A 23,846-nucleotide genomic window follows, 5' to 3' on the forward strand; every position below is an offset into this window, starting at 1 on the left:
TAGACAGATGTAGAGCTGAGGCTCATTATGAATTTGTTACAAGAAATTATACATTCAAACATGTATATTTAGTTGTAGCTCCTGGTTATGTGTGTTTATAGTGGTATTTATTCCCCTTATTGGTACTGGGTGCTTCCCTGTATTATTAAGGAGAAAATAAGAGTCTTTTTACTAGATTTTTTTTCATTCGAATCCTTAAGGATAAGCTTATGTTCTAGTGAGTGTGGATGTTGACGGTGTAATTTTGACAAAACCTCTAACTGCCAACTTCACTTTCTTCAGAGATTGCAAACTTATAAATGATGGAAGGAAAAAGAAACTACCGATCCTTAAGTTATTTGTCTATATTTCTATATACAGTCTTCTCACAGATTTTTAATTTAATTTATCCTTGAATTACATCACAGCTTGCGCTGTTTGTTGCGTTCTGAAAAAAAAAAAAAAAAAAAAAAAACGCACACATTCTCATAAGAATATTGAAATATACACCATTTGAAATTTATATATACGGACAGTTTATACATAATATATATTATGACCCTTTTTTTTTATTGATTTTATTTATTATTTAAACCTCAGATGGGATACCTGAATCATTGTGTTAAATCGCAAAATACGTTTAAGGAACTCAAATTTACCTAACCTCTTTAACCCTTAAATGCATACCTCGGGTCTTTTGTGACCCGGGACGTCATTCACTACCCTCCTCCTCGTTCATTTTTTAAAGTTAGACATAAACCTTCTTGGTATTCCTCAATCAATTCATTATAAAGAATATAACAAGAAAAAAATCATAAAATTATAAAAGAATGCCTATTTTTGTATTCATTTTTTGTAAAAATTGTATAGGGTCGCAAAAGACCCGAGGCGTGTATGAGTGTACTTATATTTTTCTGCACAACAATAATTTAATCTTAGATGACGGAATAAGTGTGATTCACCTTTATTCCACAAGGTGGCAATGTCTGATACACAATGCTGAAGTGACGACTCATTTAGACAGAAAACGAAATAATAACAACAACATGAAATGGCACAGTGATTTACTGCAGAGTAAGTACTGAACGCAATGAAATATGACTGTAACTGTTACAGGATGAATCTGGTGAAGCTGTTAGCGATAGAAATATTGATGATCGCGAATGGGCTCATATTCGTGACCTGAAACATAAAACTAGCCTATTATTTGCTGAATGTACTGGGAAATGAGCTCTGACGAGGACAGTGATGATGGCATAAAACATCTGCTCAAACTGAGCCCTTTCAAGCTCCAAAAGGTAACAAAATATGCTTTATTTTATTCTTCTGTAATTGTTACTCTAATATCAGAGGAGTTTTATATTATCGCGACAGGTAGAGATCCTTCCATGTTAGATATAGTTCCGGGTCGATAAAGGCCCGAATATGTAAGAATGATTGGCGAAACAGTCATGCATTTAAGGGTTAAGGACATTGATTCTCATCAAAATAGAATATTTCCTATTTTTTTTTTGTTTTAAACATCTTTCCCTGCTTTTTTTGTTGTTGTTTTTTGTTTTTACTAGAACAGAATAACGTGATTGCTCTTTAATTCAGTTGTAATTAATTTAGTTGTTTTTAGTAGTGTTTACTAAGGCAAGCATCAGTACGTTTGCTCAAGGTAATTCATTGCACAATCCTAAGTATTAAAAATAGGCACAAAACTTGTTAGTGTTAGTGACTTGTTAATAAATGGTAATTCAAAAGTTTTTTTTTAATTTTTTTTTTATGTTTCTTCACATCAACTTGTGGGTAAAACTTTTTTTCTTACTGACAAATTGCAATATAAAGCAGGTTATTGCAGTGTGTGTTCTCATTTGAAGCTGTGAATGTTGAATGTGCAGAGGTGGAAACTAGAGTCAAAAAACAGAGTCAGTTTGGATTCCAGTCTTCAGTGGTGAAGTATCAGGTGTATCCCAGGAAAGCTCCAGATTGAATAGTGAGCTGCCTACCTCAGTCACAGAGGACCATGACTCAATAGTGAGTGGTCCTGGTTGCCAGGAGATCCTCCTCCTCATGTGCTCATCAGGGAAGACTGTGAGCTCTCCTCTTCTGTAATGTGCTTACTCCCACATGCTCTACACACTGAACACCTACAAATCAATCTTAATGATAGCAATTCTTTATGCCGATCTCGTTGATATTTCCAATTATGGTTGTTTAGAGGGAATTGCATAACATGGCAGTATTGTTAGGGAAAGACGAAAACCTCCCAGACTGTGGCCAGATGCAAAAAGAAAAAGCTACGTCTTTGGACACCCCTCTGACTTTTTATTGTTGACAAAGCTTAGTCTCAGTGTAGTGTGTAATTAGATCGCTTGCTGTCAATTCAACAAAACGCAGCAGTTAGTAGTTTAGTAATGTATTTCCATCCATAATTACTCAATATGTTGCTGCCAATATATATAGGTATATTGGTAATTTACAGTTAAACTCAGTTTTATTAAAATGTTACCTTTTGGATTTTATGCACATACTACTGTAATTTAAAAAAATACTGTTTACCGAACAAGCACAATAAAGTCCTTTCTAACATTGATGGCAAAGATCCCCTTTTGACCCCCTTCCTAAAATATAAAGACAGCTGTATATTTGAATGCATAAAAAGTCATTCATACTGTATGAGGAAAAAAAATGCAAAGCTTGAAAACATAGTGATGTTAAATAATGTTCCATAAAGATGTGAAATAATGTTCTAAAATTAAATAATTTACTTATTGTTACAATATACTGAAGCCAAAGCACATGGTTTAAATATTTTTAATACAAAATGTATAAAGATAAAGAGAAACATGTTCACTCAATTTAAATGTATTTCTATAAGCACATTTGGTTTTTATTTTATGCTGTTAAATGTTAGGGCTATCGGTAGTATAATATTAATTTCAATAAATGAAAATTAATCTCATCATTAATGACCTTTAGAAATAATTAGTCTTTAGAAATCAGAATAAAACAGTTAAAATATTGAAATTCTATAAATGTGCAGCAGTATTTACATATAGTATATTTCATTAAATATTTAATATCTTAAGTTAACATTGAACTTTGTCAGTCCTAAAATACATTTTAAATGCCCATTGAATTGGCCTGAAGTTTTTATTGATGGTGTGATGCATTTCTGACTGAAACAAGTCAGGGTAGGCCACAGTTGTATTAAAAATTATGTCTAATAAATTCCCCCTTTAGATTTAATATAAAACTGTTACTATAGAAAAAAAAAATAGTTGTTTGAAAAGATTGTAAATATAATTTCTACTCGTCAGTGCTGTTTAGAGACTGTTTAACCATTTGATGTTTCATCTCAGGAAAAAATGTTATGTTTTATCTCCTCCATAGCACTTTAAAATTCAGCATTCTGTCTCTAATTCAAATGGGTTGGATTTGATTTGTATTCTTTGCCAACATGTGCATATGATCCACTCTGTGCTATCCTGTCTTTTGACTGAAGCAAATTGAGTGTGCGCTGTGGTTAGTGACTTCATTCACTCTACTTGAAAGCATATTTACACAGTCTGAGTCGTTCACTATTCACCATATAGAAAATATTAAATGTGTAAAAGAAGTGACCGATTTTAGATGCAGCTTTTGCATTTTTTCAGTGTAGGGGCGCGGGAGACTTAAGATTGTAGAGAGCATTTGATTGGACAGAAAATCTAATTAGAAGCTGAAGTGTAGAATGATGTCATCAAATATGTTGATCTGTATTGGTGGTAGAGAAAAACTTTAAATTTTGAATGCTTCTAAATGCAGTTTTATTTTTTTCATTGTTTTAAAGCACACTAGCTTAACACTAGATAACCTTAAGTCTAAATTTATACTAAAAGCTACAATTTTGATTTCATGGAGACTGTAAAATATCTTTCTGCAAAACTCTTATTGCCCTCTTGTGGCCCCATGGGAGTCCTTGAACTCCAGTTTGAAAACCTATTTTATTCTGTAGCAGCTTATTATACATGTATTTTTGGATACTCTCTCAGGTCTATGTTGAATATGTAACTGTATTTCAGTTAAATATGTATCTGTAATAAATGGACAATATTTAATTCTTTCTTGACAAAAAGTATTTACTTGGGATTGAGCATTTAACCATACCTGTACCTGAGGTAGAAAGTGATGTATGTGCACATTTTGCACCTAAGTGATAGCAGAATACGCAGATTCGATGATTGTTTAAAAGAATATGATGACAACTGTCTGATGGACAGATGGTTTTTAATAACCAAATGCAATGATTAAGATGTAGAATGACATGTAAGATGGTTATCTAGGTTGACCTCAACGTCCATCATTAAATATATTTTCTGAAACATTGATGATGTAAATAATTTCCCTTCACTTGCTAATGGGGAAGTTAACCAAAACACTTTACAGTGTGAATTTCCCATTGCTCTTTCCTGTAATCTAGCTACTGATTATACACCATGCAAAATCATAAAGCTAAGTGAGTGAACCAGTCCAGTAAGGCTTATGTCGGCTTTAAATAAGGCTCCTTGAATCACAGGCGTACCCATAGTGAGAAGTAGTCAGTATCTGATTAACCTGTTGTCATAGCAACTGTGTCGTTCCTCCGCCTGTTTGGAAACAGCTCATCAGTTACTTTTCTGTGAAAGCATGTTCCACTGTATGTATTTTAGAGGGAGGGGAACCCATTCATCATCATGTGAAAGCACTACTGTAGTGCAAGGGAATAGGTTGATAGAGTCTGTCTCAAGAAAAGTCTGTTCAATCGGCGGCCATATTTGCAATGCCTCCGTGCAGCTATTTCTGTCATCCAAGACCAAGTCCTATCTTTTTGAATAGGGGAATCCTGAAATCTCCAAAAACTCTTGATACTTAGGCTCTCTTTTAAAAAGTATGTGGTGTAATGCTCAATTAAAAATGAGGGAATACATATAATTTACTTAATCATTTTACATTAAAAGATTTTGTTTTTCCACCAAACGGTTCTAGTCATTTGCAATGATACTGCACAATATCCAGTGGCACCTTTTTGGAACACCTTTTTAAAACACAAAAAGAGTAAGTGTTGAAGAATGCTGATGCTGCTCATTAAACTAGTACAGCACTTTTTCAAGGAAGTTTCAAGCTCTAAAAAGGACAAAATGCACAATGAAAAAATCTATACAAACTCTTACTCTACATTAGGCTCTATATTGGGTCTAAGTCATGTTATGTAGTCTTCTGAATCCATACAGTTTAAAGTTGTTGTTCCCTTTTAATTCCCCCTCCACTGCAGCTCTCTAATCTTATATGTGTTTTTTGTATATTCCCTTTCAGTTAATAACTAGGTTTACAGAAAAGGTCATGAGTATTTCTATTAGTTATAGTGAAATAAGTGTGTAGCATAAGCTTTTAACTATTGCTCTACAGTCCAGTCATCAAGACACTTCACTGCATCTCTACTTTCAGTCAAAGATTTCAGAACATTTCAGGATTAATGTATCTGCAACCATATTCTTTTTTCATGTTTTTTGCACCAACTACATGATTACTAAAATCGTTTTTTTTTTTTTTATCATCCTCCTAATTTCAAATGTATGATTGTCTAGATATGTCTCAGATTGCTTAGCTCTGTTACAAAATCTAGACAGATGTCTTGCTATCTACTGCCTACATAGAGAGCTGTTGTAAGACAACATCATAACAATCATAGAATTACATAACTGACTGATTTTGAATGTTTTATATCAGCAGGATCATTCCGCGTTCAAATAAAACCAAATTTAGGAAACTCCCCTGGCTCAAATTTTTGATTTTGTTAATGTTTTTTCTGTACAAAGACAAACATAAATGGTGATGAAAGCCAATATATTAAATGTTACAGATGTATATTTACTGAATAATCCACTATTTTGTTGAAATGACAATTTTCACTGGAGAGTTTGAGCCAATTTACGGGGTTGTAAAAATGGCTTTAGAAAGATGGCAGCATCATTATTTTATTTTTACACAGAGATTAGTAGGTCTGTTAGTAAAATCTGTTGACTTAATCAATTTTTGTCAATCATTGACTGTTCAGAAATGGCAAAAAGCACTTCTTGTGCCTCAAGTTTGCATGCTTGTAACTAAATAAGTATTAAAAATATCATAATATCCTTTTAGATTCTGGTTCTGAACAAACTTTCTTTTGGCGTCTTCATTTGAAAGGCCCTCGATGGTTCAATCGCATATGGAGATCTTAATGGGGCTCCATGAGTAAATTGGAAAATTGTACACATTTTCAGTGGTCAAAAAAAAAAAAAAAAAGTGTGGAACTTTGCATATAGCTGAGTACACACAGGCATTTTGTAATTTTTTTTTTTAAATTAAACTGAACTATTTTTTTTTTTTTAATATTACATCTCATTACTGAAATTAATAAATAAAGTATTTTTCTTGTCCAGCATTTTAGAATTATTTTTGTCATTAATACATGGGATTTACAATTTGAGATTGCCTTCTCTGACAAGGCCTAAATGGTCTTCAGAGGCAGCATAATTAAAGTGTTACCTCACCCCTAAATGGAAATTGTTAGGGTTAGGGTTAATTAATTACTCACCCTCATGTCGTTCCAAACTCTTAAGTCTTTCGTTTATCTTCGGAACACAAATGAACTTCTTTTTGATGAATTCTGAGAGATGTCTGTCTCTTTATTGACTGCCTTTGCAATGACCATGAAAAGATTTAATTTGGGCTTTTACTCACATTTAGCAGAAGCTCAACCAAGCATGAATAACGCACAAAAACAAACATCTTCCGGAAACTCAAACGTGCTGAATAATCAAATGGTTTCGTTCTTGTGTGTTATGCAGCATGTTTGAGCTTCCGGAAGAGGATTGTTCATGTTGCATTATTCATGTTCGGTTGAGCTTCTGCTTATGTTCACTGATCAATATTTACATGTGAGTAAAAGCCTAACTTAAATGAAATCTTTTCATCATAAAGCGATCGAGTCTCTTCAGAAAATTTGGACTAATCCGCACAATTCATATGGATTATTTTTATGATCTCTTATTAGAAGTGTGACGAGATTTCTAGTCAAGGCGAAAAGTAGTCTCGTGATGTTGCCATGACAGACTGTTAGGATGATTAGGAAAGAATATGCCACCGCTACGTTTATTACGCCTCCACTGTCCTTTTGCTTTGTGTTTAAATACAATTTTTTTTAATTCAGTTGGATAACGGTCGCCGCCGCTCCATATTTACAGAGTTATGCACGATCGCTGAAAGTGAAAGTAAACGCGCACGTGCATTCAAACGCGATTTCAATACCCCACATTTTGAAAGCAGCTCCCTGATGAATGCAAATATCTCTCAATATGAAAGCTATTTTAGGCTGGGCAGTGTAGTTGTAACCATCTCTTAGCTCTGTATCAAAGAAAAATTTGGTCTTATTTGCACTTTGAATATTGAGAGAGTGCCATTATGGTTACACTTAATGTAAAGTGTTACTATAAAACGAATAACAGTTTCCTCTTTATCTTATTAAGCACAAACAGTAAGGTTTCATTTGTTAACATTAGTTAATGCACTGAACTATCATGAACTAATAACGAATGACAAATTTTATTAACTAACATAAAGATTAATAAATACTGTAGCAAATATATTACTCATTGTTAGTTGATGTTGGTTAATATGTTAATGTTAATAAATTAGACCTTATTGTAAAGTGTAACCATTTTTATTTATACTGTTTCTATGATCAGTTTGTGGAAAGGAGTTCAGTTAGGAGGTCAAAAGTTGTAGAAGCTCATAAATCATGTACAGTAAGGTCTGAAGAGACTGAAATCATACAGAAGAGAAGTCAGTCAGTTGAGTTAGCTGACCTTTTACAGTACTTATTGTTGTATTTTACTGCATATGATAATGCATACTCAGAAAGTAGAACTGAATGACATTCATTACAAGATGATTAGTTAAAACATTTCAAATACACCTGCAGAATATTTTTTCTAGTCATGTATTTCGCCATTGAGGATTTCTTAAAAATAGTGTGTAAAAATCTCGTCTCGTCTCGTGAGATACCCGTCTCGTCACACCCCTATCTCTTATATTTTGAAGCGTCAAAGTGGTCGTTGCAAAAGCAGTTAGTGGAGGGACAGACATCTCTCTGAAATCATCAAAAAGATATTCATTTGTATTCTGAACGAGTCTTACAAGTTTGGAATGACATAAGGGTGAGTAATTAATGAATTTTAATTTTAGGGGTGAACTACCCCTTTAAGTTTACCTACCTTTTAGAACAACCTTCATATCAGAAGCGTGCTTATGTTGGCTTAAAATTCTGCTTCTGTAGGAAGCTCACTGGGTTTTGAAATTGTATTTTTGTGTCTACATTATCAATGCAAACCAAGAAGTTCTCAAAGTTCTCAAATCTTTTCTCAAGCATTCATCTTTTCTGACTGGTCACTGTTGTTCTTTGCAGAAATACAGACAACATGATGAAGACACAGGAACTCCACAGGAGCAAAGCTCGCCCCAGTTCACTGATGAGGCTCCTGGACCAGAGCTGGTCCAAGTGGCCGAGAAGAACCTTTCCCAGATTGAGAACGTCCATGGCTATGTGGCACATGCACATATCTCCCCAATGAAGGTAGGCCTTGGTCTTGGAATCTAGACTTCATGATCGGTTCACCCGTTTTAACACATGCCATCTTGTTGATCACCTCATTGTCTAAATTCTGCCATACAGTTTGTTATAACTGAGTGTGCCTCGCTCTTTACATACACAAGACACAAACACGTTTTAGGTTTTAGAATGGCTTCCTCTTTTTGCATTATTACAAGAAAAAAGCCGGACAGCCATAGTACTGCTACCGGTTTTGTTTTGTTTTTTGCCACAAGCGATCAAAATGAACACATTTAACAAAAGCATGCAATGCGGTCAGAATGAAGTAATGTTGGGCAAATAGAATGATTTTGCTAGATTGGCTCTTAATCCACCCATGCACTTGGTTCAGTGGGATTCTCATTATTACTGTACAAAGTGATTTATAACACAGAGGGGATTGCAGAGCCCGAATGGTTCTGATTGCTAAATGGACATTGATTCAAAACACACCGCTAAAGCTCATATGAAGCACAGTGGACACAAAAACACCCCCCCCCCCCCACACACACACACACACACTTTCTCTCAGCTTTAGCATTTATTGCAGTTATACATAAAAGATGGGACACATCTTTAATGTTTTTAGATGAGTGCCTTTGAAATGTATTGTAACGTATTGTTTAAAATGTATTAGTAGCATTTCTGATTTAAACATAAGCAGCAAAGATGGTAATAGAGGTGGGAAGTGTAGTTAATTTCTGAGAAACAGTTCTTTTGTTCAAAATTCATTATTTAAAATTCATGATTCAACCTTTTTCTTTTTTGCTTATTACTCAGAAAAGTTCTTATGTGCCATTTTGCATGAGTTTAAAATGTTAGTTCTAAAACTATATTTTGATATAATAGTCTAGTATGTTTTCATTTTCTAAAGGAAAGTTTGCAGGTTCCCATATATCACAAGTTTCTCTTTTTCGGTGGCTAATTTAATAGTGTAGAATAGAATTCATATAATGTGTGAAAATAAATTCTTCCTGTTAGTTTGGCAATAATGGACAATAATGATGTCTTTTTTTCAGATTTAAATAGTGGCGGTCATAAAAACAATGGATTTATTCAAATATATATTAAATATTGAATAACAGGTTAAGTAAAAAATACAATCGGTATGCAATGTAGTGCATATACTCTAGAGTTTATTTTTCTGGCAGACTAACAAGTTTATGGACATTAAAAGGCTTTTCTGAGGTAAATGTAACATTACGTGACATTGTTTACTAACGGTTGAAACACTGATTGAATGATTACATAAGACATGATATGGATTTTGGTAAGCTGTACTATATCTTTCAATATACCTTCTGATGTTCATTCATGTTTATTTTGCACTGTAACTAGTAGTAAAGCTGAAGAGATGATCAGTTCACAAGCGCTTCATGCTGCCGCTTTGCTTGAACTGAGGCGCTACAGCAATTGGTCAAGCCACATTAAAGAGTGCCAAAATGGTATTTATTGTATGAGTTTCGTAATAAAATTGACAGAATTTAAAAGCTTATTGCGATTTATTGGATGGGCGTTGCTACAAAGCTTTGTTCATTCAACAACTGAAAACACCATAGACTAAATAATTGATTCTTGGGATTTAAGAATCAATATTGGTTCATCAAAATGAGAATCGATTAAAATCAAGAAATCAATATTTTTAAACCAGCCTTATTAATTGTGTTATTCACTTTGAGTCAATTCAATTTAAAAACAGTGTTGATGGTGCAAAATCGTTAATTATGAAACTTAGTTGAAACAGCTATAAAGCATCTCTGCAGAAAACAGTGGTGTCAGTGGTGTCAACAGTGGTGTCATTCCTCCAATAGTGTCAGTGAAGTCAAATCCATAATATTACTGAATATTAAGTGTTCCTAACTAAGAAATTCCATTGGGAACACCTGACAACATGTACGCATTTTGCGTACCAGGTACTCATTTTGACCTCATAATACGCTGGTACGATTTGTCATACTATACTACGCAAAAACCCGGTGACTCCTCTGTGCACGCCTAGTACTCAAATGCAGCAAAAGAGTTCGACCAATCTGAGTTCATTTCCCTAAATAGCAAGAGGGGATGATTGACAAATGCGTACAGCCTATCAATAAAAAGAGACTGCAAATCGACAGCAATACAAAATCCCGGATTTGGTAAATGATTCTTTAGTTATCACTACCCCTCGTTATATGACTAACTTCTTGATATTCTTGAATACTCGATGCGTTTGCTCTTATTGGTCCTTTCTATTCATTGTCAACTGTTTTCTATAAATATGTTTGTATAGGCTAACCTTTTATTCAGTGAATGTTTGTCTTGTTTATAATTCAAAGACAGCACGGTACAAATAGAAACCCTTTTTTCTGTGAGATTTAGTATCATATTTGGATATTGGAATAATAAATTAAGTATTTTAAATGAATCACATGGAAACTCAATGTTTACTATTTTCTAAGGGTTTCTTAATTGTAGACTAGTTTTCATTACAAAACCTGTATGAATGACTCAACAGGTTGTAGCCTTCTTGAAATTGCAAACAAAATTTTTTTGTCCATATTAAATATATGAATGTGATTTACTTGTGGTTTGTATAAGCACACATTATGCAATGCAAGATTAATCATGAATTTAAAAAATGCTTTTGAGCAGGTGTAGTAAAATTTTTAATTGTGTCAAATTAAAAAAACTTTAACAGTCAAAATTAGATTAAAGAAGATGGGTTTGTGTGCTTTGTGTATTGTATTATCAAAAATGTAAAAAAACAACCCTCGTGGAAGGAGATCACTGTAGTGTTCAACTGTGTCAACGAGCGCTTACCAGGATCAAATAAACACTGGATTTTCAAAAGTATGTGAAAGTTACAGCTCTATTGTTGCAGTAAACTTGCACAACGTTCTTGAATGAATCATTTATTAGATTCATTCATTCATTCACATGCCGGTCTGTTATTGTTGGGACATCGACTTTATATTTTCACGCCCCTAAAGCTGACGTGAAACAAAACAAGCTGTGATTGGTCATGTCAGTCACACGTCCTCTTGGGTGGTCCTTGGCCAGTGAAAGCTGCGATAGAGTCCAGACCTTCTGCAGTCTTAACAAGATATTTCCTGTATTTCTGCTGTAATTATGACAAAACTGCTTGTTTTAAAACTTCTTTTATTGATATATTGAATTAAAGTGGTTAATTAATTTAATATATTAAATTGACCATGATTCATTTTGTAATTCATACAGTTATATTCTATATTCCAGAAATCTGTTCTTCAGTAAAAACAATAGTTATTGAGGGAAAATCCATCTATCCATTCTCCAAACTGCTTTATCCTCTGCAGGTTTGCAGGGATGCTCGAGCATATCCCAGCATCTCGGGCCACAGGTGGGTGATCATCACCTGTCCATCACAGGGCGCACAGATTCACATTTGCACTGTCATTCACACTTGTTTTTTGGAAAGTGGGGGAGACCGGAGCCCCCAAAGGAAACCCACTCAGAAAGGCCTCTTGGCTCAGCCGGAACTCTGGGATCTTTTTGCTGTGAGGCAACAGTGCTCGCCCATCAAGCCACCATGCTATCCTTGAAGGAAAATATAAAGAAATATTATATATTATAGAGTTAAATATTATAGAAATATAATAGAGAGAATGTTACTTTTTACAGCTAACCAATCTGAGCCCATTGCGTATTTCAGAGGGAGTGTTATCATAGAATCAGGAAGTCAAACCGGCCTTTCAAATGACAATGGAAACAGTAGTGTAGAATAAAGGTAGAATATATGAAAAATATGGCATTTTTTAAAACAATGAAGCATTAAGACATGTTAAACTGTGCCTCATAAACACAATCAAGCCTAGAAAAAAAAGGTGAACCAACCTTTAATAATAATTTGCATACTTTCATGCATAAGTCATCTTGTGGCTCCCTTGGAAGTATACTTGTATAAAGTATAAAGGCCATCTGTTTTCCACTTTGGTCTGCACATTGTATGTGTGATGTAATTTTTTTTTATTGGGAGGGCCACATGCAGCCCAGTAAACAAAGCAGCATATCTTGCTCCATCGTTTTTGTTTTGGTACTTGCACTAAACTTCCGCTACTTTTATCTTTCTGAGCGAACGTCCTGTAAATGACACAACTCAGTGCTGCCCTCTGGTTTCTGGAAGAGTATAAAAAAATTGTACTTGGCGTGTGTCAACAATCCATGCTCATCCACGGTTGAGTACTCTTTGAAAGCCGTGCGAACACAACTGTGTGAGACACAGAGCAGAGCGCTGAAAGTATATCTGGGCCTTTTAGGCTCTCTAGCTGGCCCTTTGCATGGTGGTTTAGAGCCACTGTTCTAAATGGCACTCGTACCCTGATGCTTGTTTTGTACTGTTAGTTATGGTCATAACAACTACAGACATTTAGATGGATGTCTCCCCTTAATATTCAGATTGACTAAAATGTTTCAATTACCAATTCATAATCATTAATCTTTGGTAATTTTGAAGATTTGGCAACCTTACTGTCAATCACAGTATTTTCTGTATAGATGATTACATGATTACTGTAGCTGGTTATGTTTTCTAAATTGATGAAATGTTTGAGGTACATTTGTGTCTTTAAGAGTATGTTCATGAAGCTGAGCTATAGACAAGTTGATGACATTTGATCTCTTCAGTCAATCACCATCTGTTGTAGGGTCCATGACACAATGCTCTTTTCTGTTTTTTTTTTTTTTTTTTTGTGATATCTATTAATTTATTTTAAAATACATTTTAAAAACCCATTCTCCATAATTATTTTCTATAATATGACTTGAAAAGAACTCTCTTATGATGTATTGCAATATTATAATTAAGAAAAAAAAATACATTCTTTTAACCTTATTACATAGTTTGGTATAATCTTTACTATTAGAAAAAAATGATCAAAACTGATTTTCTCTTTATTAATATTTAAACTTTTGTCCACAAAATAAAAAGTAATGGGATGCAACCAAAATTGAAGACTATGCAGAATCCGTAAAGTTATAGTAGTAATATATATATATATAATATATATAATATATATATATATATATATATATATATATATATATATATATATAATATATATAATATATATAATGTTTTTAACTTTACTAATGTACACCAACATATTCTTAATGGTTATACCACACAACATTTTAGAAGTCATTAAATGTAAACTTTTCTTAAAACTTGTATAAACCATTTGAAAAGAATGTTAATGCAAAGAGTACATTTATAAGAATGTGTTGTTAACATTTTTTATTCTGTTTCTCTGTTGCGGACACGTTTATATGATATTGACCCGGTAATTTGTCATGTAACAATTTTACAGGGATACTTTGTGAGGGTATATATATAGATATATATATATATATATATATATATAGATATATTCAATCCAACGCAGTGGTGGGTTCTTTTGCCACCTAGTGTTACATAGAAGTCATTGCAGCTGAACATGTCTCAAACTGCTGCAACTGGTCATGATGTATCAATGATATACATACTTTTGGCCTGTTCTATTTAGGTTAGACACTGACATTTGAGTGTTTTCATATATTAATGTGTTTTACATTGAGTTGTATAGCATACATTTGTGTCTTTGTATATTAAAACAGTCTGCATGTTCCTCATAGTTGCCATTTGGGATAAAGGTTTCCATCCTGGTGATTATATACTGTCTGTGTTCCATCAACATAATCGTCCTTATGATACCACTCTGTTTGCTGACTCTTAGGCTTTGTCTCAAAACCTAGTGAGCTTGCCTAGCCTAGGGACTGCATTTTTGGGTATCATAGAACGTTCAAACATGCATGTGACGCCCCAAACTGATGACTATATGAACAGCTCACTAGCTCTAACTCCTTACTCCTCATTTTGTCCTATTGTCTTGTATTTATCCTCTTCTCATTATGATGCAATTGTAAATTTGAAAGGCAATGGCAATTTGAAGTCAAACTTGTATTGTAATACAATGAGTTCAATGCCCCTCTGTAGGTTGAGTCGCTGGAATGCATCTTTGATGGGCCATCCACTGTAGTGAATGAGGAGAGTCCTCCGCCTCCTACTACTCCCCTCTCCAACCCATACCCTCAAAGTCCTATGACCGTCCAGGTAACAGTCACCTCTCCGACCTGTGGGCAAGCATCTTTATGTGCTTCTGATGTAGTATCTGTGGCTTGCCGATTCTGTGTTTGTCAAATGGCTGTCAGTCATATGTGGTCTGGTGTCGGTCATCTCCATGTGATGAGCGTGGCTGGTCGATGCAGCTTTTCATCATTTCATGATGAGTCACATACATTTTATCGGACAGGCTTGATGCTGACACTAGGGGTACATTACAGTACCTCTTGTTTGTCCTTCCTGTTTGTATTTATGCAGTATGTTATTTTTATCGGTGCATGAGGCTGTAATCTACATATTTGGGTTCTAGTGAAATGATCAACTTGTGTTTTTAAATGCAACAGTTGTTTGGCTATGTATGTGGAAGTGATAGCTTTGCTGTTGCATTCGTTATCTGTTGGTGCATGCTGTCATGCATGGAAGCACCTTTGCTTCCACAGCGCATGGCCAGTGTTTTTTTGTGCTCTGGATTCCGATTAAATCCTGCATTACTGCATGGAATGGTAATTTTATATGATGATGGCAAATTTCTTGTATACTCCTTTTCTGACTGCACATAAACAAGGTCTTGGGATATATGAGGTGAATGTATAAATTCAGGTCTAGAAACAGTTTGTAATTTCTTTGCCACATGCTTTTAAGAATGAGGCAATGTTTGTATAGGTTTGAGGTGAGGCTGTGTCCTTCAGTCACTTTTCTCATACAAATCATGAGCCTTGAGCTGCCTCCCATTTTCCGTCAGTGACGTCAGTACTGATAAATCTCCCCATGAGGCAAAGTTTAATGGCTTTATCGCACATTCAAGAAAGCATTAGGAGAGCACGACAAATGCGAAGAGGTCAAGGTGCCAAAGTGCCATCCCCCACCACCCAGGAATTTCCACAGGCACAGGAAAGGATATTACCCTGCCTCATCTCCAAGGCAATGTGAGAAAGAAGGGGAAAGCATCGTCCTCTCTTTCATCACAACACAGCATAGAGACACTGCAGCCGTTTATCAGAGAGGCATAGCTTTGGAGTACTGTCTGCATCGCAAACCTCTGGACTAATTTCTTTCAGGCAGTCAGAGAGGAGCGCAGTCAGTGCTAGCCAAGTCAAGCACCCAGTCTCACTCTCTCTGCTTCCTGCTGACTCATTTTGAGCTGGAAGAGACGAACGCAGGCACCTGCATCCGTCTGCACTGAGCTTGCATCCCACCACTGCACAGCCGCGATCGCATCAGTGTGCCAGGAACTGCATCAGCCACAGCAGTGAGAGAGAGAGAAGGTGAAACGAGTAGCGTTACTGGGGGCTGCACAGATTGTAAAGTGCTTTATTTCTGCTGCAGTTTACGTGCGTCAGGCAGCCTGTGTTTTTCTCTTTCCCTGCATGCAGCTCTTCGTAGGTACCTGCACCGTATGTTTTTGTCGCTGGCACTCACTATGTGCAGAAACTGGCTTTGAAATGCCTGCGTAAGAAGAGGTGGAGGGGGGCAGGTCAGAGTCGGGAAACCAGTTCTATTTTACCGGAGCCTGAACCCCACACACACACACTCCAGCCTCAGCCCACAATGCTCAACTCGGTGTGGTATGCAAAAAAGATGGGTCGCCGGATCATGGGTACCCTCAGGAGAACCAAGAGGCGGCGTCTGCACTTGTTGGTAGGTCTGGAACTCTGCAACGAGAGAATGCTACGTGTCAGTCACGGCATTGAATACTTTTGGTAAAGCAGAAGATAAATGCTTAAACTTAGTTTTGGATGTTGACAGAAGTTACTTGATTTGCCTTGTATACAACAATTTATTCTACATCATTTGCAACTGCATCAATCTGATTTGTGGGAAGTAAGATGTGTTTTTTACCCAAAAGACTGAATCGACCATATAATCATAATCGTGAGCTAGGTGTATTTACAAAGCAGAGTAGCGTCATTTTTTTGTTAGTACGTCATGAAGTCTGAAAGGCACTGATTGACAGACTGTCTCGTAAGGCCACAGTCAATTCCTTTGTTTTGTTGTGTGAAATATGAGCATTGATCTGCATTTACATTGTGGCAGTCACCTGCGTGAATGTGTGATGTCCGGCACGTCAGTGTGTTTCAATGAGAAAATGTGAAGGCACATATCTCTTCCCTCTGCTGCCTGGCAACCTGCGTGCCTCTGTCATGCAGCAGTGCTCGCTGTGTCTTACACACACACACAAACACACGGTGTGCACTGCACAAAGCGTGTACGTTACAGATGCAAATGGCAGCGGTGCTTTGCCACTGATTCAATCATGGTTGTCGAACATGCTGGAAATTTAACACGTCAGATTTATTGTTATGGTCCCTAGTCGCTAAATGATGCATGTTACATGTTTAAATACCCATGGTAGCTTTGGTTTTGGTACCTATTTCTTGGTTTGCTTGTTTGTGTGTATATACTTTCAGTCCCTATGAAAACACAATTGCTTTGCTATTGGCTTCTACATTTGTATAATTTAAATGTATACTGGACATTAAAACCCAACAGATAACCAGTCATTGTTCAGGTTGAAGAAGTGAGTAAATAAATGGCATTCCAAATAGGGTAGATATAAAATCCAAGTGTTTGGATGTCCACGGATGTTCCATTAGCAGTAGGCCTTTGTGGAATCTGCATACAAAACTCCTTTGAAAACTCAACAGATATCCTCAGAATTGGGATGTGATGTGTTCAGGGCTGGTAATCAATACAGATTTCCCGATTCAATTCTGTAGTAGACTGTTTCCAGTAACTGATAACTTCATTTATAAATAATCATTCGAGATTATTATTTTTTTTTTTTTGAGCCATAGCCTTGTTGGCAGTGCTCCAACATATATCTTATACACATACGTATCTTGTCATCGTTAAAAGATTAGTCTTGTCAGAGTCATGTCCAATACCACATTTCGGGGGAGTTCAGTTATCTTATCTCTGTTTAACGCATTTAAAACCAGATGAAAAAGCACTGACATTCTCAGCAACACTGATGCTGAAATTGGGACAAACATTGTGCCAACGCGATCCAGTTTGAAGATCTTTCAATCCACAAATCACCAACATTTACCATGGATTTATGTACAACACTAACTGTAACCATGGTACTGTGGCAGAAATGTGTGATATTCATGTTTAATTTTATAATTATTAAGGTTAATTAAATGAATAATGGAATATAATTTTTGTTATGCTTTTTGTGCATTTGTATTTATACTAAATGTCTTTAGGCTACTGTTGTTTATAATAGGGCTGCACGATATATCGCATGAGATTGTCACGCGCATTTCATCAATAAAGGCGGTTCCCTGGTTACCGCTAAATCGCCATCACCTGCTTTCAAATGCAGCGGCATTTAATAGACAGAGCCGTAGATCACTGAAAAGCCATGCAATATCGCATTCATATCGCAGATTAATCACCTTCGATAATGAACGCGATATTGCGTGGCTTTTCAGTGATCTACGGCTCTGTCTATTAAATGCCGCTGCATTTGAAAGCAGGTGATGGCAATTTAGCGGTAACCAGGGAACCGCCTTTATTGATGAAATGCGCGTGACAATCTCATGCGATATATCGTGCAGCCCTAGTTTATAACCAATACCACAGAAGTCGTTACTTTTTATTACCTTGGTAATGAGGTGCTATGTGTGGTTTTACCTGTGGATATTGTGATCTTCAAATGTATGATACTATGGAAAACCAGTAGTTAATTTTAACACGAGTAGTGTCCTAGCGCTTACTGTCAGAAAGTTTAAATTTTTAAATTAACAATTCATTTAGTTTAGTTATTTTATTTTAAAAGGTGCTACTAAAGCAAGTGCTGATGCTGCCATATGTACTTTGAACTCTCAAATGTTAGTCTATAGCCCTGTAAAAAAAACTATTGTCAATTAGAAAGTTTAGCAAATAAAATTATATTATTACAGCATCATAATTTCCATATTCCAATATTTCAGCTCTTTAGAACCTACATTAGACCAAACATGAGCACATATTTGAGATGGGAACCTGTAAATCATTTTTGTGCTTCAATAGTTAATCTGGTGCATCTCAGTGCATTAGTGTATTAAGTATCACTTTTAATAAAAGTAAATTCATGGGTTATAGTTTTGGTCAAGATTGTCATCAGCAGCAGTTCTTTCATGCTCCTGGAACACAACAGGCTTTCGTCAGAGACTGAATACAGAGAAAAGGTGGTGACAGGAATAGCCAAGACATCATTTGTGGATTCTGACTCTGCTATCAACATCTATTGAGAAGCTGACATGTAGTCTGACCCTGTCAATAGCTGGCCTAATTTGTCTGCCATTGTGTGGCTTATGGAAGATTTGAAAACGGATATCCAGCATTAGGTGCCCATTCTAGCTGCAGAAAGAGTCAGATGCTACCTTCGTGAAGTAGCTGTTTCAGTTGCACGAGCACATGCTTTTTGTTATCTCATTCCTTTACTCTTAACATGTTAAGGCGGTTAGATCCATCAGTTACTAATATTTGTGTGGAATTTCCGTGCTGCTCAGTGCTGCAGGGTGGTGGTTTAATTGTCAATTAGCAAGTTGACAGGATGGCTCGGTTCTGAGAGGCGGCTCTAAATGGGTTTTGCTGGCATCTCATTATACATGCACAGAGTGTATTCAGGGATAATTTGGAATGTATTATTGATGTCCTGCCATATCTATTGGCAATCTTTTCAGAGGGAGGTGGCGCTTTAGCATTGTTGTTTGGAATGCCGTCTTACCCTTCGTTCAATAGTAATTCGTCAATAGTTAAAGCTAAATCCAGACAAGCCATTTCTTCAGTATAATTCAGTGGTGTTTATGTGCAAAAGGCTTTATCTGATTACATGAGGGGATGCAACACTATCACAGCGCTTGAACCAGCATGGTGTTGACATGCGAATGATAATGTTTTCGTACCATCCAGTCCCTGCTGTAGGCTCTACTGCACTAATGAATATGTCAACAGATGAAGCCGAAGAGCATGTTTACTGTGGCTTCTGGTGCGAGACAGGGGACCGGAGCCTGCACGGGAAATCCTGCTGGCATTCTTAGATGTGCGAGCAGTTGCCATGGCTTTAAGCTCCCAAGAGAGTGGAGGCAGAGCCTGGTGACAAAATCAGCCAACTCATCCGGCACCTGTGGCACATCTACGGAACTGTTGAATGGAAGAGGTTCCTTCTGAGTGCCGCTGTTAAAGATTGGGCACTACATCCACAGCAAATGGTAATCCAACTGATCCGGACCTGGAGAATACTTCATTATCTTTCTGTGCTTTTTCAAAAACAAAAATCTTCCTTTTTGGTCTAATTGCTGATAACTACTACACTTTTAATGGTATGGGAAAGCCTTCTCGGAGGAATGGAGATTGAACTTTATTTTGGAATAAAGCATGTTTGGGTCCAATTTTCACTTTATACCTTCAGTTTCTAACACTTGGAAACATTGTTGGTTGGGCTTTGTGACATTCCCAATTTGACTTGGACAGGCAGCTGTTAATCATTCGATGGGCTTTAAATTTGGCATCTTGGAAGCACATCAAATTGCACAGATGGTTTCACTGGAACAAAGTATTGGCAACTTGTAATTTGTCCCGCTACTGATCAGCGTCTTTGAGTTTGCTTCCCCAGCTTCTTGTGGTTGATAAAAGAGCAGATAGCTTTGCATAAAACTTACTTTCTTCTTTTCTTTCTAATCCTAATTTATTTTCTGTGGTGCATCTGAAGCAAAGCAGTGTTGGATGGTTGTTGCTGTTTTGCTGAGCAAGTCTTGAATGGAATGGAATGGAATGGAGTATCTAGGGTCATGAGTACAAAGTACACTTGGGCTTGATGAAAACTCTTGATATGGCCAGCACAGGAAGCCACACTCTTAATTAAGGAAGTTGTTTCGAAAAGCTCTTAGACTTTGGCTAGATTTGTTTTCCTGTCTTTGTCATCGACACACTCCTGAGAAGTGACTGGCTTGCCTCCATAGTATATTTGCAGTGATGAACTACATTTTCGGGGGAAACACCCTGTACTCCAGGGGAAGTCGAGGCAGCAGCACCAGTTCGGCCCATGGTGGCTCATCTGGATCCAAGCTCAGACAGTGGTCCATACGTAGTTCCTCAGAGGAGACTGCAAAACAGACCCCATCCCGCTGGCGCCGAGTTCTTGCTACCCTCACCCGCCTCAATACCTTCACTGACTGCATCATATCAAGGACAAGTCAGGTAAGTTCTGCAAGCTCATGCAGAAGTGCCATGGGACACAGACATCAAGAGATAATGTAGGCTTTCAACTCTTGGTTGGCAATGACAAGTTTTCTCTATCAAATAAACGTGCTATGCATATGTTTCAATGTTTACTTCCACTCTGCAGTGCCAAGTATTTTGGTTTTTTTTTATACTATTGACAGTGAGAGTTTTGTTTTTTGTATAATTTTTTCAAGTTATAAAATATTTCATGTTTACTCAGATGTTTGAAATTGTTTTGGCTGTTTGTCTCAAGACCTATGGTTATAATGACGGATTATTATGAAAGATTATGAACTTTATGAAGAGGAGTTTGTTAAAAAATTAAGCAGTTTAATTTAAAGCACACAAAACTCCCTATATTATATTATATTATATTATATTATATTATATTATATTATATTATATTATATTATATTATATTATATTATATTATATTATATTATATTATATTATATTATATTATATTATATTTATTATATTATATTACACTTTATTTTACAGTACCATAGTTACACATTACTACATGTACTTACTCTAGTAATAACAGTAAATTATGCATAGTTACAAGTAACTAACCCTAATCCAAATCCTAACCCTAAATGTAACTCTATAGTAAGTACAGTACATGTAGTTAATTAACAGTACGCAGTACATATTTGAGTAATGGACCCTTCGCTAAGCCCCGCCCTCCTTAGTTACTGTTGCTACGCCTGTCAAGCTTTCGCGTCTGGCAAGTCATTTACAGTATGTATGCACCGGTGTCAGACATTTTCAAGGAGATAATTAGTCATTTTTGGCGAACAGGTGAAATATCTGAGAGAGCAAGCCAAAAGGGACTGCAGTATGCATTTAAGGGATATATCCACGACATAATATGCAACCGATTAGAAAATAATTTTTATCAAAATTGAAGCTAAAGCTCCCAGCGCGAACAGCAGCAGCCTCATACGCTGACCATTCAGTTGGGAAACGCACAATTTATTGAGAAAAAGCTTTGTTCATCCACAGCAGGTTAAGTAAAATTTGTGAAAATAACCTAATAACTATAAATCAACAGCTTATCCATAAGTCTTGTGGAATAAACACAAGACGTTAGCCTGACCACTTTGCAATGATAACATTCTCCCGCTTATATTTTTAGCACGCAAGGCTAACGAAACTCCATCTTGCCTTTAATCATTTTATTTCACGTTCAAATATATGCATTATGAACAAAGAACCGTCATTATTTCCAAGCAATGATGTGCTGAGTTAGCTAGCTAACACAAAATTACAGTATATGCATTATTATAAGGGTAGGTTTGGTGGTGGGGTAGGTGTAGATGTTAATAAAGCCATAGACCACGTTAATATCAAGCTGGAAGCATAATCTGATGGGTAACGTTAGCATTTTTCAGATTTAGCTTACGTTACCTACTGTTTCAATGGGAGGTAGCAAAATCTGACAGGGTAGCACAAATTGTCATAACACCGGCATTTCTCTCCTTGGGTTTTAGGTTTCAGGAAGGGAAAAAAAAAATCCACCACCCCGTCCAAACTTTTAGGGTACCGGGTATCAGGTTAACACAATCCATAGGCACAACGCTTCGGCATGTTCCCTCACTCGAAAGCTTGACAGACCTAGTAAAGGTTGCTAAACCACGATTGGCCTGTGGCGGTTTTCGGGCGAGGCTTAGCGAAGGGTCAATTACAATGTAACTACGGCACTGTAAAATAAAATGTAACCTTATATTATATTATTATATTATATCAGACACACCCAAATGCTCTAAAATACTTTTAGATATCAGTTATTATGAACACTGCTTGGTTTCATTGCATGAATTCATGGATGAAGTCAGAGCTCTGCATTATGTGAATTGTGAAGCAATTGAGGCTCCACTTTGCAGCACTGATGGTTGCAATGCTATTGCCAGGAGAGTGTTTGCTGTCAGTTGACAGGCCATGTGATTAGTTATCCTATTAATTGTCTTTAATCACTGAGCTTTACCTTACACTGTGTGATCAGCACACATACTAATAATGCACAGATAATGCCACTACAGTACATGCGGTAGCATAATATCTTGCCCAAAATCTCGTTTTGGTTTTTGTAATTGTAGTCAGCTGAAAATGATTTGACAAATAACAGTAGTTTAGCTGAAGGTCAGAGAGATAATTGAACAGTTGAATCCACCTCATACAGTGTAAAAGAAACACAGTCTCTGAACATGCATGAATATGTAAGTATTATGGCATGACTTTCAATTAACTTTTCATTTAAATTGCTTTAGGGCTGGGCGATATGACCCCAATCTTAAACACCATTTACATGCATATTGTTAACTATGGCAGTGATACACATCACCAAATAATAATTAGGATTGCCAGTACACCAAATTGCTATAAATTGAACAAAACATCAGATTTCATAATCCCACATATCACCTCATAAAAAATTATTAACTGCCTACTTAAAACTTCTAACCTACAGAAGGAGTGGATTCTTGAATGCACTGCCACTTGTTAACTGACAAGTATATCTAACTTTATCTGCATACATATTGTACACTCACATAAAGCGATGCTTTAAAGCAAATCTCAGTTTCTTTCTAGAATATAGTTTGATTTGTCTTAAAGCAAAATTGAATTTAATTTCTTTCTCTTTTTCCCTTTTTTTTTTTTATATAATGAAATATGACTCGGGCATACCTTGGTGATGTTCATCCTAGCACTACATCACCTGAAGTGATTCCCAATAGTCATTATATTTGCGTGTGGAAAAACATTGTATGTATGGTTTTAAAATTGGAATTAAAAATAATTTTCATACTAAATTGTATTTTACGTTTACAATTTACAGTTGTTGGTACTGTGTGTTAGTAGAGAACATTTTATTGGTTGTGTGGCCAGTAGGTGGCACTGGAA

The 23,846-nt window shown here is 36.1% G+C and overlaps 1 protein-coding gene across 12 annotated transcripts in view; it reads left to right on the forward strand.

Annotated features, from left to right (window-relative positions):
• The window catches only part of dlg1b (discs large MAGUK scaffold protein 1b), a 146,603-nt gene that overhangs the window by 55,678 nt on the left and 67,079 nt on the right, over positions 1 to 23,846 (forward strand). For 7 of the 12 annotated variants that reach the window (XM_067363952.1, XM_067363954.1, XM_067363956.1 and 4 more), the window contains exon 4: positions 8,429 to 8,596. In XM_067363952.1, the coding sequence (XP_067220053.1) occupies positions 8,429 to 8,596 (168 nt within the window). Of the gene's footprint in view, positions 1 to 6,840; positions 6,903 to 8,428; positions 8,597 to 14,600; positions 14,718 to 23,846 lie in introns of those variants that run through there. The other 5 variants (XM_067363948.1, XM_067363950.1, XM_067363951.1 and 2 more) reach the window with 2 other exon arrangements.

Source organism: Chanodichthys erythropterus, chromosome 16, assembly GCF_024489055.1.
Source record: "Chanodichthys erythropterus isolate Z2021 chromosome 16, ASM2448905v1, whole genome shotgun sequence".
In the NCBI taxonomy this organism is placed as follows: Eukaryota; Metazoa; Chordata; class Actinopteri; order Cypriniformes; family Xenocyprididae; genus Chanodichthys; species Chanodichthys erythropterus.